Source organism: Salmo salar, chromosome 01 (genome assembly GCF_965601325.2).
Source record: "Salmo salar chromosome 01, fSalSal1, whole genome shotgun sequence".
NCBI classification, from domain to species: domain Eukaryota; kingdom Metazoa; phylum Chordata; class Actinopteri; order Salmoniformes; family Salmonidae; genus Salmo; species Salmo salar.
Window position 1 is genome coordinate 60,330,972 of NC_138291.1, and position 17,291 is coordinate 60,348,262.

The following is a 17,291-nucleotide window of genomic DNA, read 5'->3' on the forward strand; positions in this document are numbered from 1 at the left end:
CCAGCTCTGCTAGGGTGAGTAAAATGGTCAGAGTGAGCTGTTCTCTCATTTGTGTCAGGAAGCAGCTAGCAAGATAGCTTGGGTGCTTGACTGCTGTCAGGTCAGAAAGCTTGGATCAACCGTACTTTTCGGCTAGAGCGTCCGGTGTGCGCTCTGAAGCTCCGAGAGTGAAACGCTCTGAATTTACAAATGGCCAATCTGGAAACGCTTTGAGTTTATGAACGCCCAGAGCACACTCTGGCACTCCAGATAAAATTTACGAACACACCAGTAGTATAAACCTAGTCTAGAAATCTTTGGTTGTTTAGTACATGTGAATCCTTAAAGAGATGGGTGGGGCTAAAGCTTAAAAGGGTGTGAACGACGCTGAATGGGTGTAGACAAAGAAGAGATCTTCCAGTAGGTACCCCAAAACATTCAAGGGCCATTTTCTCAAAAGTGAGATTACGAGTTTATCAACTTTTAAAGCAGAATGACTTTCCCATTGTTCCTCAACTGTAGTGTATGATATACCATTTTCTATCTCTGAGTCTCTACTTTTATTCAATGTAAAAAACACAATTTAAAATATTGATACATAAGACCGAATCGAGCCGGTCGGTCACATCTGAGCAGGCCTATAGTGTACCTAAAGCCAGCAATGGCCTTCTGGATGATTGTGTCGTCCTGGCTCTTGTCGAAGACGTAGGAGAGGGCTGCGATGGTGGGCCCCCAGGTCATGGTGAACAGGTCGTGGTCGTAGCTGCCGGCGGGCACATGAAGGAAGACCCCCTCGGAGGTGGCCCCCCGGTGGAGCAGCACGCTCCATACATAGTTCTCCTTAACCAGGCCAGACTGCTCGTCTGGCATCACTATCTCTTCATTCCTACACGACAGAGAATACCATGATTGATAAGGCAACTTTGATCATCTAGGGTGGGTCGTTTGACATGGAAAAAATATCCCAGACATAACTTACTGTCACAAAGTGCCAACACTGAAACAAATAAGTACATCCTCTTGAAATAAGATTGATTTCCTTCATCTTGTGTGTGTAAGTCACAAACATTTCTATATAAGATCTACATAAGACTATGGCTTACTTGATTGCATTGTAGATGTCTTCCAGCATATCCTGATCAAAGTCTGTATTTCCATTCACACCCTTCAGATTCTTCTTGAATTGCTACATGAAGGGGGAAAAAAGACAGTTAACACTGATAATATGAGAATCAGGGCACCCTCATCACACCAATCATTGTGGAGCTCTGCCAGCTAGCCTGGCTCTGGCATCCAATGCTTTGGCATGCAATGCTCTTGCTAATTGAGCATCCAACAATTAAGGGGGTAGGGGTCCAAGCTTTACCAACGTATGTGTCACTTAATACGGTTAGGTGTAGTGTTAGTCAAACAGGATCGAGGCCAAGAGCCACAGCAAATAAACACATCCACCGTGTGTTGACTGATCGAATCAAGGCTCCTGGTTGGCTGCGTGCTTTGGCTAATGGCAGGTAAACCAGAGGGGAAACTCGAGATGCTTTGCAGCGGGATGGACAGACAGAGAAATAAACAGTGAGGGCTCAGGGTCGGCGTGGAGCAGACAACGGTAACAATAGCCTCCACAGACACAAAGCAGCTGGCCGTGATGCCTGCCAAGTAATCATGGGACTGACAGCCAGAGAGAGCAGAGCTGTTTCCAGACCGACATATTTGTTGAAGAGCTACAATGTTGCACTATGCGCTAGCTGAGTATAATTTAGAGCAATAGCATCTTCGACTATTGCCATGAGTCTCACAGAATATCGTATCATGGCATTTGTATGACAATTGGAGAGGTCACATCGTAAGAACTTTCATCCGTAATAACGGTGTTTTTATATACTGTGCTGAGAGTCAGTAAACTGAACAGTGGAAATTTCATTGCCCTCTAAAAAAAAGAATCTAAGGTCACAATTCCAAATGGCAACCGAGGATCGGGTATGTCTTGTGTAGGAGAGTGGCCCACCAGAGGCCTCTTCAGAACCCTGCCCATGGGACTTGTGTTTAGTCTTCAGGCGCTGTCACTCACACAGAGAGCGGGAGCCAGGACCCCCCCCCTCCCCCCACCCCCCTCACTTCTCCCACCCCTCCTGTCCTCTCCCATCACGTCCTCTCTCCCCCCTTACTTTTTCCACCCCTGACTAAGCAGGATGACCTAATCCCACAGACCACCACTGGGCACAGCTGTTACTGGGGGTCGGCTTTCTTCAGACCATCAGAGGGTCTGGAAGAACCAGCACAACATACTAAATGTAGGGTGTCTAAAAGGGTCTTAACAGGGCCTCTTGTGAAACCCATCGCTGCATGGCACAAAAGCGATCATAAGAGGTGATTCACATCATGTCTAACATATGTGGGTTATAGGTGCATTTCTGAACATTTCAACTTAAGACAAAATAAGATCGGATAAGATTTTGTTTTGTAGTAGTAGAAAACTTAAATTGGTAGGAATAGTAACTTAGTCCATTTCTATCAATAAAATATATTTGAAATATAAAAATAGTGAGCGTGTTCTCATGGGAAATAAATTGTGTGTGTGTGTGTGTGTTTACCTCAATGGTCATGGGGATGTTCTGTTTGCGCACGTTGTTGTTGTGCTGGTCCGTGTTTAGCATGATGACAGCATAGGCCAGGGCGAAGCCTGCGTCATTGGTCATGAAGGGAGAGCCGTTCACTTTCTACACACAGAGGGAAAAACACACTAATATAACCCTCTGTCCATAAAAATACTTTCCAGGTCACGAGGGCAACCCTCTCCAGTTATCTAAGGAGCAGCCAGTGGCCCCGCTGGTTTTGTCCTCCTGCCCACGACCGATTATGTATGCCTAGTCACTTTACCTACCTACCTACAAGTACATATTACGTCAATTACCTCAACTAACCTTTACCCTGCACACAGACTCGGTACTGGTACCCCCTGTATATAGCCTCATTATTGTTATTTTTGTGTTACTTTTTTAATTCCATTTTTTTACTTAAGTTTATTTAGTAAATATCTTCTTAACTCATTTTTGTTAACTGCATTGATGGTTAAGAGCTTGTAAGTAAGCATTTTACGGTAAGGTATGTATGTTGTATTCGGCGCATGTGTATATATCAAATCAAATTTTATTTGTCACATCAACAGCTGAGTTCCAGATACATACATCAATATAACAACATTTGGCACACCAAAACATCTAAACTCACCAAAAAAAGAAATGCCCCCTTTTCAGGACCCTGTCTTTCAAAGATAATTCGTAAAAGTCCAAATAACTTCACAGATCTTCATTGTAAAAGGTTTAAACACTGTTTCCCATGCTTGTTCAATGAACCATAAACAATTAATGAACATGCACCTGTGGAACGGTCGTTAAGACACTAACAGCTTACAGACGGTAGGCAGTTAAGGTCACAGTTATGAAAACTTAGGACACTAAAGAGGCCTTTCTACTGAAAGATGCCCAGGGTCACTGCTCATCTGCGTGAATGTGCCTTAGGCATGCTGCAAGGAGGTACGAGGACTGCAGATGTGGCCAGGGCAATAAACTGCAATGTCCATACTGTGAGACGCCTAAGACAGCGCTACAGGGAGACAGGACGGATAGCTGATCGTCCTCGCAGTGGCAGACCACGGTAACAACACCTGCACAGGATCGGTACATCCAAACATCACACCTGCGGGACAGGTACAGGATGGCAACAACAACTGCCCGAGTTACACCAGGAACGCACAATCCCTCCATCAGTGCTCAGACTGTCCGCAATAGGCTGAAAGAGGCTGGACAGAGGGCTTGTAGGCCTGTTGTAAGGCAGGTCCTCACCAGACATCACCGGCAACAACGTCGCCTGTGGGCACAAACCCACTGTCGTTGGACCAGACAGGACTGGCAAAAAGTGCTCTTCACTGACGAGTCGTGGTTTTATCTCACCGGGGTGATGGTCGGTTTCGCGTTTATCGTTGAAGGAATGAGCGTTACACCGAGGCCTGTATTCTGGAGCGGGATCGATTTGGAGGTGGAGGGTCCGTCATGGTCTGGGGTGGTGTGTCACAGCATCATCGGACTGAGCTTGTTGTCATTGCAGGCAATCTCAACGCTGTGCATTACAGGGAAGACATCCTCCTCCCTCATGTGGCACCCTTCCTGCAGGCTCATCCTGACATGACCCTCCAGCATGACAATGCCACCAGCCATACTGCTCGTTCTATGCGTTTTTTCCTTCAAAACAGGAATGTCAGTGTTCTGCCATAGCCAGCGAAGAGCCCGGATCTCAATCCCATTGAGAACGTCTGGGACCTGTTGGATCGGAGGGTGAGGGCCAGGGCCATTCCCCCCAGAAATGTCTGAGAACTTGCAGGTGCCTTGGTGGAAGAGTGGGGTAACATCTCACAGCAAGAACTGGTAAATCTGGTGCAGTCCATGAGGAGGAGATGCACTGCAGTACTTAATGCAGCTGGTGGCCACACCAGATACTGACTTACTTTTTTGACCCCCCCCTTTGTTCAGGGACACATCATTCCATTTCTGTTAGTCACATGTCTGTGGAACTTGTTCAGTTTATGTCTCAGTTGTTGAATCTTATGTTCATACAAATATTTACACATGTTAAGTTCGCTGAAAATAAACGCAGTTGACAGTGCGAGGACGTTTCTTTTTTTGCTGAGTTTATATTTGTCCTGCTGAAAGTGCAGTCACAACTGCTCAATAGTGGGAAAGAGGTACACGTGTGTGTGCAGTAAGAATATCTGTGAACTCATTCAAGGCGATTGTGTATGGACAGGGAGACTATGAAAAGACATTACAATAAAATATTTTCCAGGTCACGAGGACGACCCTCTCCGGTTATTTAAGGAGTAGCCAGTGGCCCTGCTGGTTTTGTCCCCCTGCCCTTGATAGACAGGCCGGCTCTGTTATGTCAGCCTTGCAGTTGCAACTTTATCCTGTTCCCCTAATTACCTGAGTGACTAATGCCCCTGTCCTTGATTCAGATCAGGGTCACAGTTCCACTGGGCGTAATTACATGATGATAGGGACAGTTGGTGGCAACGATTGCCTTGTGGTAATGGAAGAAGTGTGTCCCTCCCTGTGCCCCAGTGCATGTGTGTGAGGAAAAAGAGAGACTTCCAAGGGGGGTAAGACAGCTGACTTACATGCCAGGTGTCTGTGAAGGTTTCCAAAAGTCTATGGATGACCGGAGCCTCTCCTGGCAGTCTGAAGGCCTCCAGATACAGACGCAGCGCCTCGTCAATACGCAGCCCTCGGAAGGTGAACGTGCTGCACGTGAGAATGAGTATGATTCACTAATATGGATATTCTGAAGTATATTCTTCAATTTCCTGTCAGGTCTTTTAACTCAACTATACATATCCATTTGTGTACTGCATTTTATAATCGTTGGGGATTAAAGACAATTCCTAGGGTTCAACTAAATAAACGTCACTGCTTCACTATTCATTGCTGCACTAGTAACTGAGCCAAACTTCAGCACAATTCAATGAAGGAGAAGATCCAACTGGTTGTACATCATGCTGCCTGGTAATAAGAAGAAGACTGGGGCTCCTACTTGACGAAGCTGTCCAGTAACTCCATGTATTTGCGGTCACTGATGAACTCTCCGATCTGCTTCTTGTCGAGGCGGGGGTTCTCCCGGAGCCACTGGGCCACCTCGTTGTTGTCCATGGGGCTGCTGAGGAGACCCTTCTCCTGCAGGAACTGGATGCCCTTCTTAGGCTTCTGGTTGAACTGCTCTGTACCGCTGTTCAGCAGCTGTAATCGTACAATATAAGTATGATCACTTTATCTTAGCGACACAAAGCGAGTCGAATCACAACTTGAGATCCACAAGCGGACTCAAACGCCATTGTCGTCAATGCATGGTTTATGTCAAAGTCTGAGTTACAGGACGTGTGGAAACATCATTAACGGCCACGCATAAGTCATTTAAAACAGATGCACAACAAAATCATAAAACATACCTTCTTTTTATTTCTGATGTCCAACAGCTCTTGAGAATCAGGTAAACAAGACGAGAAGCGTTGTGGCTTTTTTGGTTCTTTCTTCTCAGCTAAAATAAAAATACAATTTTCACTCTTAAATCAATTTCATTCATGTCTATGAACCTGAATGCTAACCCAGTGCTTGAGGAGACCTGGCCACTGGTTAGTAAAATCAAACTTACCTGGTTCTGTCTCCTCCTGGTCTTGTCTGCCCAGTCTCATCTTCTCTGCCATCAGGTGCCCGCTGGTAGGTGGTAGGGGCCAACTGTGAGCCTCTGGAACATTCTGACCGTTGGCACTGTTCACCTGCCTGCTCGCTTCTACAACCACATCAGAAAAACATTAATGAATAACCCTCTATACACATCTGATATAACCTTTTGTCAATGTAAATGATGGACAAAGACCATTACAGTATAAGACCATCAAAGCAGAAAGTATACCAAGTGTATGAGAGGAATCGGCGTACCCGTGGTTGTGTCTGTACGGTCGTTGGTTGAGCCCTCCCCTTCTGCCAACACCATTTCTGCTGATTGGTCCTGCTGAGCGCTGCTGTTGAGCACCTTGGCCTGGCAGTGGGCCTCAGTGCTGTCAATAACAGTCAGTAGGGCCTCTAGTGAGAGGAGGTGGGTTGTGTAGAGCTGTCCGGACACAGGGAAGGCATTCTGCAAGAAAACATGACACAAACAAACCATAGTTCAACAAAAGAGAACAATGTTCCTCTGAAAATGAAAAGCATGGAGCGTGACGGTATGCATCAAAAGGAAACAAATGAAGTATTAATCCTTGACTGAACGGGACAGTGGACACTCTTCTAATGCAGATTTTAGAAAGTAAACAAAACCCTAAGCTCCCTGGAGTGATCATCGAGTGAGTGTGAGTGTCCAGAGAACAGGCATCGTCAGTTCCCACCTTAGAGAGCAGCTTGGTGAGGTCTTCAAACAGGTTTGAGCAGTAGAAGTCACAGTCGTAATTGATGTAGAGCTCGGTGACGAAGCTGGGGATCCTCGAGAGCTGCACCAGGGCCTCCAGGGCCATCTCCTTCATCTCATAGAGCATCTTCATGTTCTCTGATGTGATGATGTCCATCAGCTTCTTCAGATACATCTGCAGACCGTGAGAAGGTGGTTAAGTTGGTCACTCTGTTCAGCTGCTGGTTTTTACCATGACTCAGCTTGTGTGTGGTTGTGTCAAACTAGTGTGTGAACCCTTGTGACAATATCAAATGCGAAGAAAAGAAACACTCCCAAGTACCTCGAGCTGAAACTTCAAATGTCCTCGCATGCTCTCAAAGAGCAAGAAGCACGCTCGGACGGAGGCGGCATACAGGTTCATACGGTCCACACTTAGCAACTGAAATAGAAAAAAAACACACGTTAGTTACGTTGTTTTGTGTTGAATAGATGCAATAGAAGGTTCCCCTCCTGAACAAGCCTGTGGTGTACGATACCTGGAAGAGGTGTCTGCAGAGCTCGTCTTTGACCAGGCCCAGCAGTGACTGGTAGGGGGCGATGTGAGCCGCCTCCAGAGCCACGGTCAGCAACTGCAGGCCCATGTGCATCATGGCGTCCGTGTTGTGGCGGTCATGGGGGTTGGTCAGTGAGATGAGGAAGCGGAAGAGCTCCCGCAGACAGGGCAGGGAGTAGGGGATGAGAGCCGCACCTGGGAGGTTAGGAAATGACAACATGACAGTTAGGAGAGGATTCAAAGCCATCATTTGGGTGAGACGTCAGGTCGGGGTGAGACACGGGATATAAAAGGAGACACGCAGAGACAAGTTGTGAGACATGGGTTGAGACGTGTTGAAACATGAGGAGAGACATAAGGAGACACACAAGGTGAAATGCGAAGTGGAACAGGGTGAAATCCAAACAATACTGGCGGTGGTGTGATGGCTCACCATCCTCACCGTCTCTCTGTGTTTGCTGTGGTGTGAAGCGGACTCCTCGGGGGTTGACATAGTCCATGTCATGTAATGAGGCTGAGTCCGAATGCTCCGTCACAGATTCTCCGTCCTCCAGGACCTCAGGGATGGACTCCACCGAGGCTGACTGGGCATGCTCCACCTGCCTACCCTCAGACTGGCAGGGGAAACAGAAACATCAGCGTATGAACATTAATGAGCACGAACGAAGACTAGAAATATGCAAAAAGTGACAGATAACATAGCTGATCCAGTGTCTTTCCCCCCCCCCCCCCCCCTCACCTGAGTGTACAGGCGTCCAGGCTCTGTGGAAGGGGTGGTGGCAGCAGAGCTGCTCTGGTCCAGGTCTGTCAGGTCCTCTCTGGAGGTGGCCTTGGAGCAGGTGTCCAGGCCGCTGTCTGTGGGGATGGACATGGAGGAGGCCACGCTGTCTGAGACAGACAAACTATCCTGCTCGATGAATGGGACACCACCTGGTAGAAACACACAGACCTGTGTTAGCTACATCAGCATTTTTTGGTCAAGATCGCCTAGACTTATCCATGCTATTCATCTCTCCACTTTAAAATGCATGACAGTATAAATGTTAATATATCTATGAGATTTAAGTTTAATAGAGACATACAATGAAGCCCCCTTGGACCAAATATGATTCTCTAAGCTGTTCTTTACCGAAGAGGCATTTGTTATTGATGTTGTTGCGGGGCATGCATTGATCATGTTTGATCAATTGTCCGTCTTCCGGTTATTGCAACATGGTCGACTTAGGGGTTCGAGCCTCGGCCGACTGTCTGTGCCCTTCCTTAGTTTACCTTCTATGTCTATCCCCCCGATCTTGTTTCTAACACGGTCTGAAAAAACAATAATATGTGGGATAAGAAAATGTTCATAAACTCAGCAAAAAAACAAACGTCCCTTTTTCAGGGCCCTGTCTTTCAAAGATTATTCGTAAAAATCTAAATAACTTCACAGATCTTCTTTGTAAAGGGTTTAAACACTTTTTCCCATGCTTGTTCAATGAACCATAAACAATTAATGAACATGCACCTGTGGAACGGTCGTTAAGATATTAACAGCTTACAGACGGTAGGTAATTAAGGTCACAGTTATGAAAACTTAGGACACTAAAGAGGCCTTTCTACTGACTCTGAAAAACACCAAAAGAAAGATGCCCAGGGTCCCTGCTCATCTGCGTGAACGTGTCTTAGGCATGCTGCAAGGAGGTACAAGGACTGCGGATGTGGGCAGGGCAATAAATTGCAATGTCCGTACTGTGAGACGCCTAAGACAGCGCTACAGGGAGACAGGACGGACAGCTGATCGTCCTCGCAGTGGCAGACCACGTGTAACAACACCTGCAAAGGATCAATACATCCGAACATCACACCTGCGGGACAGGCACAGGATGGCAACAACAACTGCCCAAGTTACACCAGGAATGCACAATCCCTCCATCAGTGCTCAGACTGTCCGCAATAGACTGAGAGAGGCTGGACTGAGGGCTTGTAGGCCCGTTGTAAGGCAGGTCCTCACCAGACATCACCGGCAACAACGGCGCCAATGGGCACAAACCCACCATCGCTGGGCCAGACAGGACTGGCAAAAAGTGCTCTTCACTGACGAGTCACGGTTTTGTCTCACCAGGGGTGATAGTCGGATTCGCGTTTATCGTTGAAGGAATGAGCGTTACATCGAGGCCTGTACTCTGGAGCGGGATCGGAGGTGGAGGGTCCGTCATGGTCTGGGGTGGTGTGTCACAGCATCATCGGATTGAGCTTGTTGTCATTGCAGGCAATCTCAACGCTATGCGTTACAGGGAAGACATCCTCCTCCCTCATGTGGTACCCTTCCTGCAGGCTCATCCTGACATGACCCTCCAGCATGACAATGCCACCAGCCATACTGCTCGTTCTATGCATTTTTCCTTCAAAACAGGAATGTCAGTGTTCTGCCATGGCCAGCGAAGAGCCCGAATCTCAATCCCATTGAGAACGTCTGGGACCTGTCGGATCGGAGGGTGAGGGCCAGGGCCATTCCCCCCAGAAATGTCCAGGAACTTGCAGGTGCCTTGGTGGAAGAGTGGGGTAACATCTCACAGCAAGAACTGGTAAATCTGGTGCAGTCCATGAGGAGGAGATGCACTGCAGTACTTAATGCAGCTGGTGGCCACACCAGATACTGACTGTTACTTTGATTTTGACCCCCCCCCCTTTGTTCAGGGACACATTATTCCATTTCTGTTAGTCACATGTCTGTGGGACGTGTTCAGTTTATGTCTCAGTTGTTGAATCTTGTTATGTTCATACAAATATTTACACATGTTAAGTTTGCTGAAAATGAACACAGTTGACAGTGAGAGGACGTTTATTTTTTTGCTGAGATTACAAGATTGAGTCTCACCAGAGAGGAGGTTGTTGCTGAGGGTGGTGGTAGGGGCCTGCTCCAACCCGCCAGAGGCACTTCGCACCATGTGACGGGGGGGGTGGGGCGAGCGCTTCTGCTTCTTCCACTTTGACGACTCACTCATCCCACCAGCACGCATCTTCAGCTAAAACCAGTAGAACACACACACAGTCAGTACACAAATACATTAAACCACTGGCTGTGCTCTTGGCCAGAGGATGCTGTAATATCATCATATATTGTACAGATGATGGTATCAGGTTCATCTTTTAAAGGCAATAGGATCCTTTTAAATACAGTATTTGGACAGTGCCCCAGTATAACACAGTCTTAAAACAGAAAGTCATACACATACATCTGAAAACACAACACTGTTTACTAACAGCTGAGATTGCATAGCAGTCACCCCAATGGCAAGATACAATATCTGTACAAAGGTGGAATAAGAAAATTCAACAAAAAGTCACACAGGATTAAACACAAGAAACAAATTCAAGCAGCCACAATGAAAAAGGTCATGGCATGGTTTTGTTAGTGTACTCCAACACTTTATAATGAATATAACTACAACAATACATCTTTTAAAAACATCTGCAAATTGTATTTTGGTTAAAAAAAATTGCCCCTTAGCATTGTGTATGAATCTTCAAAAGTGGGTGGTTAGTGGGTTCAGATTAAGAGGACAGGAGGGGCAGGGAGGATGAGGAGGAGGGATGGTCATTCTCCAACTGAGTCACCAGTCATCTCCTTACCTGCACTCGTTTGTTTTTCCACAACATATTGTAAGCCTCAGGAGAGAAGGGGGCAGGTGCCCGTGATTAGTGATGGACGACATGTCAGCAGCAGCACACAGACAAGCGACTCACTCAGTGATGCATGGGGTGTGGGGGGGGTTCAAACAGAGTACCATGCAAACCCCACCGGGATGGGCTTGTTTGGGAAAGAGGGTAGTGGGTTAGGAGGGGGGGACACAGGCAGGCTCCATACGGAGACATTCACAAATGAGCAGGCCAAACCAGACAGCACAGTGAAGGGCAGGCAATCAGACAGAACGGCAAACTTCACATTGTAATTGCTCAAGCTGACATTTTTTTACCCCCTTTTTCTATCTTGTCTTATTGCTGCAACTCCCCAACGGGCACGGGAGGCGAAGGTCGAGTCATGCGTCCTCGGAAAAACACAACTTGCCAAACCGTGCTTCTTAACCCCCGACGCTTAACCCGGAACCCAGCCGCACCAATGTGTCGGAGGAAACACTGTTCAATGTGGCTCAGTTGGTAGAGCATGGTGTTTGCAACGCCAGCGTTGTGGGTTCGATTCCCACGGGGGACCAGTACGGGAAGAAAAAAAAAAAATTATGAAATGTATGCATTCACTACTGTAAGTCGCTCTGGATAAGAGCGTCTGCTAAATGACTAAAATGTAAAAATGTAAATGTAACTGACGACCGGTATCAGCCTGCAGGTGCCCAGCCCACCACATGGAGTCGCTAGAGCGAGATGATCCAAGTAAAGCCCTCCCCGGCCAAACCTAACCCGGACGATGCTGGACCAATTGTGCGCCGCCCTATTGGACTCCCGATCACGGCCGGTTGTGATACAGCCTGGGATTGAACCCGGCTCTGTAGTGACACCTCTAGCACTTTGATGCAGTGCCTTAGACCAGTGCGCCACTCGGGAGGCCCCAAGCTGACATTTCTGGTGCCCATCAATATTTGTATTTGTACACTTGGAGTCTAGGTTTGATGGGGTATGATTGTGAAATAAAAGTGTCACTTGTGTTCTTTTCTACTGTTTGTGGTATGAGGCTAAATCAGAAATGCCAGAGAAATGTCCAATCCAAGCCACACGATGCATACACTGCATTCGGAAAGTATTAAGACCCCTTGACTTTTCCCCACATTGTTACATAACCTGATTCTAAAATTGATTCAATTGTTTTCTGCCCCCCATCAATCTACACACAATACCCCATAACGACAAAGCAAAATCTGGTTTTAATTTTTTGCAAAGTTACTAAAAATAAAAACTTAAATATAACATTTACATAAGTATTCCAGAGCCTTTACTCAGTACTTTGTTGAAGCACCTTTGGCAGTGATTACAGCCTCGAGTCTTCTTGGGTATGATGCTACAGGCTTGGCACACCTGTATTTGGGGAGTTTCTCCCATTCTTCTCTGCAGATCCTCTCAAGCTCTGTCAGGTTGGATGGGGAGCGTCGCTGCACAGCTATTTTCAGGTCTCTCCAGAGATGTTCGATTGTGTTCAAGTCCAGGCTCTGGCTGGGCCACTCAAGGACATTCAAAGACTTGTCCCGAAGCCACTCCTGCGTTGTCTTGGCTGTGTGCTTAGGGTCATTGTCCTGTTGGAAGGTAAACCTTCTCCCCAGTCTGAGGTGCTGAGCGCTCTGGAGCAGGTTTTCATCCAGGATCTCTCTGTACTTTGCTCCCTTCATCTTTCCCTTAATCCTGACTAGTCTCCCAGTCACTGCCGCTGAAAAACATCCCCAAAGCATGATGCTGCCACCCCATGCTTCACCTCAGGGATGGTGCCATGTTTCCTCCAGACGCTTGGCATTCAGGCCAAAGAGTTCAATCTTGGTTTCATCAGACCAGAGAATCTTGTTTCTCATGGTCAGAGTCCTTTAGGTGCCTTTGGCAAACTCCAAGCGGGCTGTCATGTGCCTATTACTGAGTGGCTTCTGTCTGGCCACTACCATAAAGGCCTAATTGTTGGAGTGCTGCAGAGATGGTTGTCCTTCTGGACACCATCTCATGTCTCGGAGCCCTACGGACACTTCCTTCGACCTCATGGCCTGGTTTTTGCTCTGACATGCACTGTCAACTGTGGGATCTTATATAGACAGGTGTGTGCCTTTCCAAATTATGTCCAATCAACTGAATTTACCAAAGCAGTTTCCGTTTGCAGCGGACTCCAATCAAGTTGTAGAAACATCTCAGGGATGATCAATGGAAACAGGATGCACCTGAGCTCAATTTGGAGTTTCATAGCAAAGGGTTTGAATTCTTATGTAGATAACGTATCTGTTTATTATTTTTTATAAATTTGCAAACATTTCTAAAAACCTGTTTTCGCTTTGTCATTATGGGGTATTGTGTGTAGATTGATGAGGAAAAGAAAAATGCATTTAACACATTTTACAATAAGGCTGCAACGTAACAAAATGTGGACAGAGAGAAGGGGTCTGAATTCTTTCCAAATGCACTGTATATAGAAACGGGTATGAATACATGAACAGTTTGAAATAACGTAATTTGTTGTACAGCCTGAAACCATTAACCTGTATTTATTTTCATTTAAATTACATTGAATTGAGTTTAGTGGGATAAAAAAAAAATCTAACCACCAAATAATGAAATGTCTTTTTAAGTTGTTAATAATTCATGTGAAATTTATGTTGTGGAAATATGAAATTCCTTTAAACCCAGGATATAAGAAAATGCTAAAATATCCCTAAAATGCACCCTCATGCATTCACTCCAGAAAGCCACGCTAACCTGGCCTATTTCAATGCACTAGTCGAGAGCCTTTAACAAGTACCCTCTCTAAGCCCCTCTGATTGGTGTTTTTAGGCTGCTCTGTACAAATAAGATCCTGTGTGTCCAGGATACAGGATGGGATCTGTGGGAGGGAACACAGGCAAATATGCATTTTGTAAAGAGGAACTCAAATAAAATAAAATAATAAAATAAAAAAACGCAGCATTTGATGAGATGGAGGTGATATTGGGAAAAGCACGCCACCACGATGGGTGGAAGCAGAGGGAGGGAAGGGCATATTGGGTATGTAGTTGCAATTCCGCACGTCAAGACAATATATTATTATTATTGTTAAGACACTTTTCTTTTTGGCCGTGGGGGAGCAAAGACCTAGCAAAAAGAGGTGTTGCTACGGTGGCCATCCCTGTAGAGTACAATGATTACTCACAGCACCATGGGGATGACAGGAACCAGGAGGAGACAAGGGGAGGGGGTGATGCAAGAAAATCAGTCATAGCAAGACAGTACTGGCACATTCAACATTAGGCCTAATTTGAGTTTACCTTCTTCATGTTGGCGCCCACAAAACTTTTGGCCTCCTCTTTAAACTGGGGTAGTCTAAAAAAAAAAAAAAAGGGCGGGAGGAGGATGTCAATTATCAGACTTATACATTCATTAATACATTGTCCTGTCCTCTCCTCTCCTCCCTCTGCGTTGAGTTCCTGTGCCTTCTCAAACTCTACCGTCAATTCAAGGTCATTCATTCATCAGCCACCGTGAGGCGACAGGAAACCTGATATCTACACCAACAAAGCAGTTTCCGTTCGCAGCGGATATCTGAAGTTGAGTCCCTTTTACATGTAGAGCTAGAGCAATCAATCAAATTAAATGTAGTTATAAAGCCCTTTTTACATCAGCAGTTGTCACAAAGTGCTTATAAAGAAACTGATCCTAAAACCCCAGAGAGTAAGCAATGCAGAAGCACAGAAAGACTGGAACCCAGGAAGAACCAGGCTCTAAGGGGTGGCCAGTCCTCTTCTGGCTGTGCCCGGTGGCGATTATAAGCATTAAGAGCACAAAAGGCTTTAAGCCCTTGCAAACTGTATGATACCAAAGGGCAGTACTTGAATATCACAGTTTAGACTAACATGGAAACTCAATGTCATTAACGCCACACTGAAAATAAAATCTGTATTGTGTAACCACATGCATGTCAATATCCAAGCAGGGACAAAGAACGGAAAATTGTTTGTCATCTTAGATGAAATTTAATTAAATCCCCCAAAGGCTTGCAGACAGTAAAATAAAAACAGCTGGTGTAGAAGTTGACAACTGCTAAACAAAGCTTGTTAAAGTAACCAAAGCTCCATGAAAATAACCATACACACACAGAGAGAGAGAGCGATGCTTATGAGGCACTAGGGCTGACAGAAGCAATCTGTCTGAGGGCCCTGCATTTCCATCCCGAACCCAGATGAGCTTCTCAGTGGCTTGACGAGATGAGCTGTGCAGCGTAATGTTTCTACTCCTCACACATTGTCCGAGAGCCCTGTGCTTTGTGGACTCTTGGGCTTTGCGGCGAATGAGATGTCACTGGCTAACACACACACACACACACACACACACACACACACGGAGACGGGGCCCCCCCGCCGTTAACTCTGCGTTAATAGAGTGTTGTCTTGCAAGCTCGATTATTGGATGATCTGTGAGTCCAACAGATTAACATTCATAATACTTTCAGTAGGCAATCTAAGCCTCCTCCTGAGCACTCAATGAGATCTGCTGCTCATTATGCCCGGGCTGCTCAAGGCTCTTACGTCTTTATTATGGATGAGCTGCGGACAAGGGGGGGCTGGGTGAGTGAGTCTACGTAATAGGCATCCTCAACGTACTTGCACGTTGTTGTGGGAAGGAAAGTTGTAATAACTAGGCAAGTCAGTTAAAAACAAATTCTTATTTTCAATGACGGCCTAGGAACAGAGGGTTAACTGCCTTGTTCAGGGGCAGAACCACTGATTTTTACCTTGTCAGCACGGGGACTCGATCTTGCAACCTTTCGGTTACTAGTCCAACGCTCTAACCGCCAGGCTACCTGCTGCCCCCGATGGCTGTCATTCATTTCTATTTCCATATCCGACAACTAGTAAACAGTGTTGTAAGAGATATGATAACAAGCTGCTGCAGTGCATGACACACAACTCCCAACGACGACACAAATACACAAAGAATGTCCAGATAGTGACTTAGCGATATCAACGGACTCCACTGTGAAAGACACCACGTTTCTTAACAAATCCTGCATCAAATAGCCTCGTCTGAGATCCATGCGCCTCCAAGAGAGAGAATTACACCGTGACTTTGTTTTGAGCTCTGTTTATTCTTGAGGTGGTGAGGGGAGGGGGGGGGCGTAATACATTTAGAGAATGAGACGACTCTATTCCGTCTGATTTTATGATCATTTCTGGCAGGATTACTGGCCATGCTAATTCTGTGTGTGTTTATGGGGGAGACGCTCTTCTTCATCTATATGCAGATCATACAGTCTGGCGCTCCGCAGGCTCATCCACTCGTCTGTGAGACGATGTGACTGGAAGTCTAATGTACGGGCCTCTGGGACAGGGGGTGGGGGGAACGATGTGGCATGCTTCCCCACAATGCTGAAGTCGGTAGAGAATCATGTTATTGCATTAGTGGACCGGCGCCCTGTTGACCTCTGAATGCAGAGGGAAATTAAGATGGCTAAGTGTTGCTGAATACGTTAATGTACAATGCCTTCAGAAAGTATTCACACATTTTGTTGTGTTACAAAGTGGGATTAAAATAGATTTAATTGTAATTTTTTGTTAACGATCTACACAAAATACTCTGCAATGTCAAAGCGGAAGAAAAATAAAAACATTTGTAAAAAAACATGAAAAATAAAACACGAATATATCTTGATTAGATAAGTATTCAACCCCTTGAGTCAATACATGTCAGAATCACCTTTGGCAGCGATTACAGCTGTGAGTCTTTCCGGGTAAGTCTCTAAGAGCTTTCCACAACTGGATTGTGCAACATTTGCCCATTATTCTTTTCAAAATTCTTCATGTCAAATTGGTTGTTGATCTTTACTAAACAACCATTTTCAGGTCTTGCCAAAGATTTTCAAACAGATTTAAGTCAAAACCGTAACTAGGCCACTCAGGAACATTCACTGTCTTTTTGGTAAGAAACTCCAATGTAGATTTGGCCTTGCGTTTTAGGTTATTGTCCTACTAAAAGGAGTATTCACCTCCCAGTGTCTGATGGAAAGCAGACAACCTGGTTGTCCTCTAGGATTTTGCCTATGCTTAGCTCCATTCCATTTTTTTATTCTGAAAAACTCCCCAGTCAACGATTACAAGCATCCGATAACATGATGCAGCCACTACCATAGTTGAAAATATGGAGAGTGGTATTCAGTAATGTGTTGTACTGGATTTGC

The 17,291-nt window shown here is 45.8% G+C and overlaps 1 protein-coding gene across 5 annotated transcripts in view; it reads right to left on the reverse strand.

Moving 5' to 3' along the window:
* The window catches only part of LOC106606442 (Golgi-specific brefeldin A-resistance guanine nucleotide exchange factor 1), a 119,821-nt gene that overhangs the window by 18,710 nt on the left and 83,820 nt on the right, over positions 1 to 17,291 (reverse strand). For 3 of the 5 annotated variants that reach the window (XM_014202673.3, XM_014202656.3, XM_045720593.2), the window contains 15 exons: positions 14,386 to 14,440; positions 10,320 to 10,467; positions 8,202 to 8,392; positions 7,896 to 8,076; positions 7,446 to 7,657; positions 7,250 to 7,348; positions 6,908 to 7,102; positions 6,465 to 6,660; positions 6,178 to 6,315; positions 5,975 to 6,063; positions 5,563 to 5,765; positions 5,150 to 5,273; positions 2,571 to 2,696; positions 1,083 to 1,165; positions 629 to 865 (listed from right to left, as the gene is read on the reverse strand). In XM_014202673.3, coding sequence (XP_014058148.3) covers positions 629 to 865; positions 1,083 to 1,165; positions 2,571 to 2,696; positions 5,150 to 5,273; positions 5,563 to 5,765; positions 5,975 to 6,063; positions 6,178 to 6,315; positions 6,465 to 6,660; positions 6,908 to 7,102; positions 7,250 to 7,348; positions 7,446 to 7,657; positions 7,896 to 8,076; positions 8,202 to 8,392; positions 10,320 to 10,467; positions 14,386 to 14,440 — 2,277 coding nt within the window. The remainder of the gene's footprint in view (positions 1 to 628; positions 866 to 1,082; positions 1,166 to 2,570; positions 2,697 to 5,149; positions 5,274 to 5,562; positions 5,766 to 5,974; positions 6,064 to 6,177; positions 6,316 to 6,464; positions 6,661 to 6,907; positions 7,103 to 7,249; positions 7,349 to 7,445; positions 7,658 to 7,895; positions 8,077 to 8,201; positions 8,393 to 10,319; positions 10,468 to 14,385; positions 14,441 to 17,291) is intronic. The other 2 variants (XM_014202687.3, XM_014202667.3) reach the window with 1 other exon arrangement.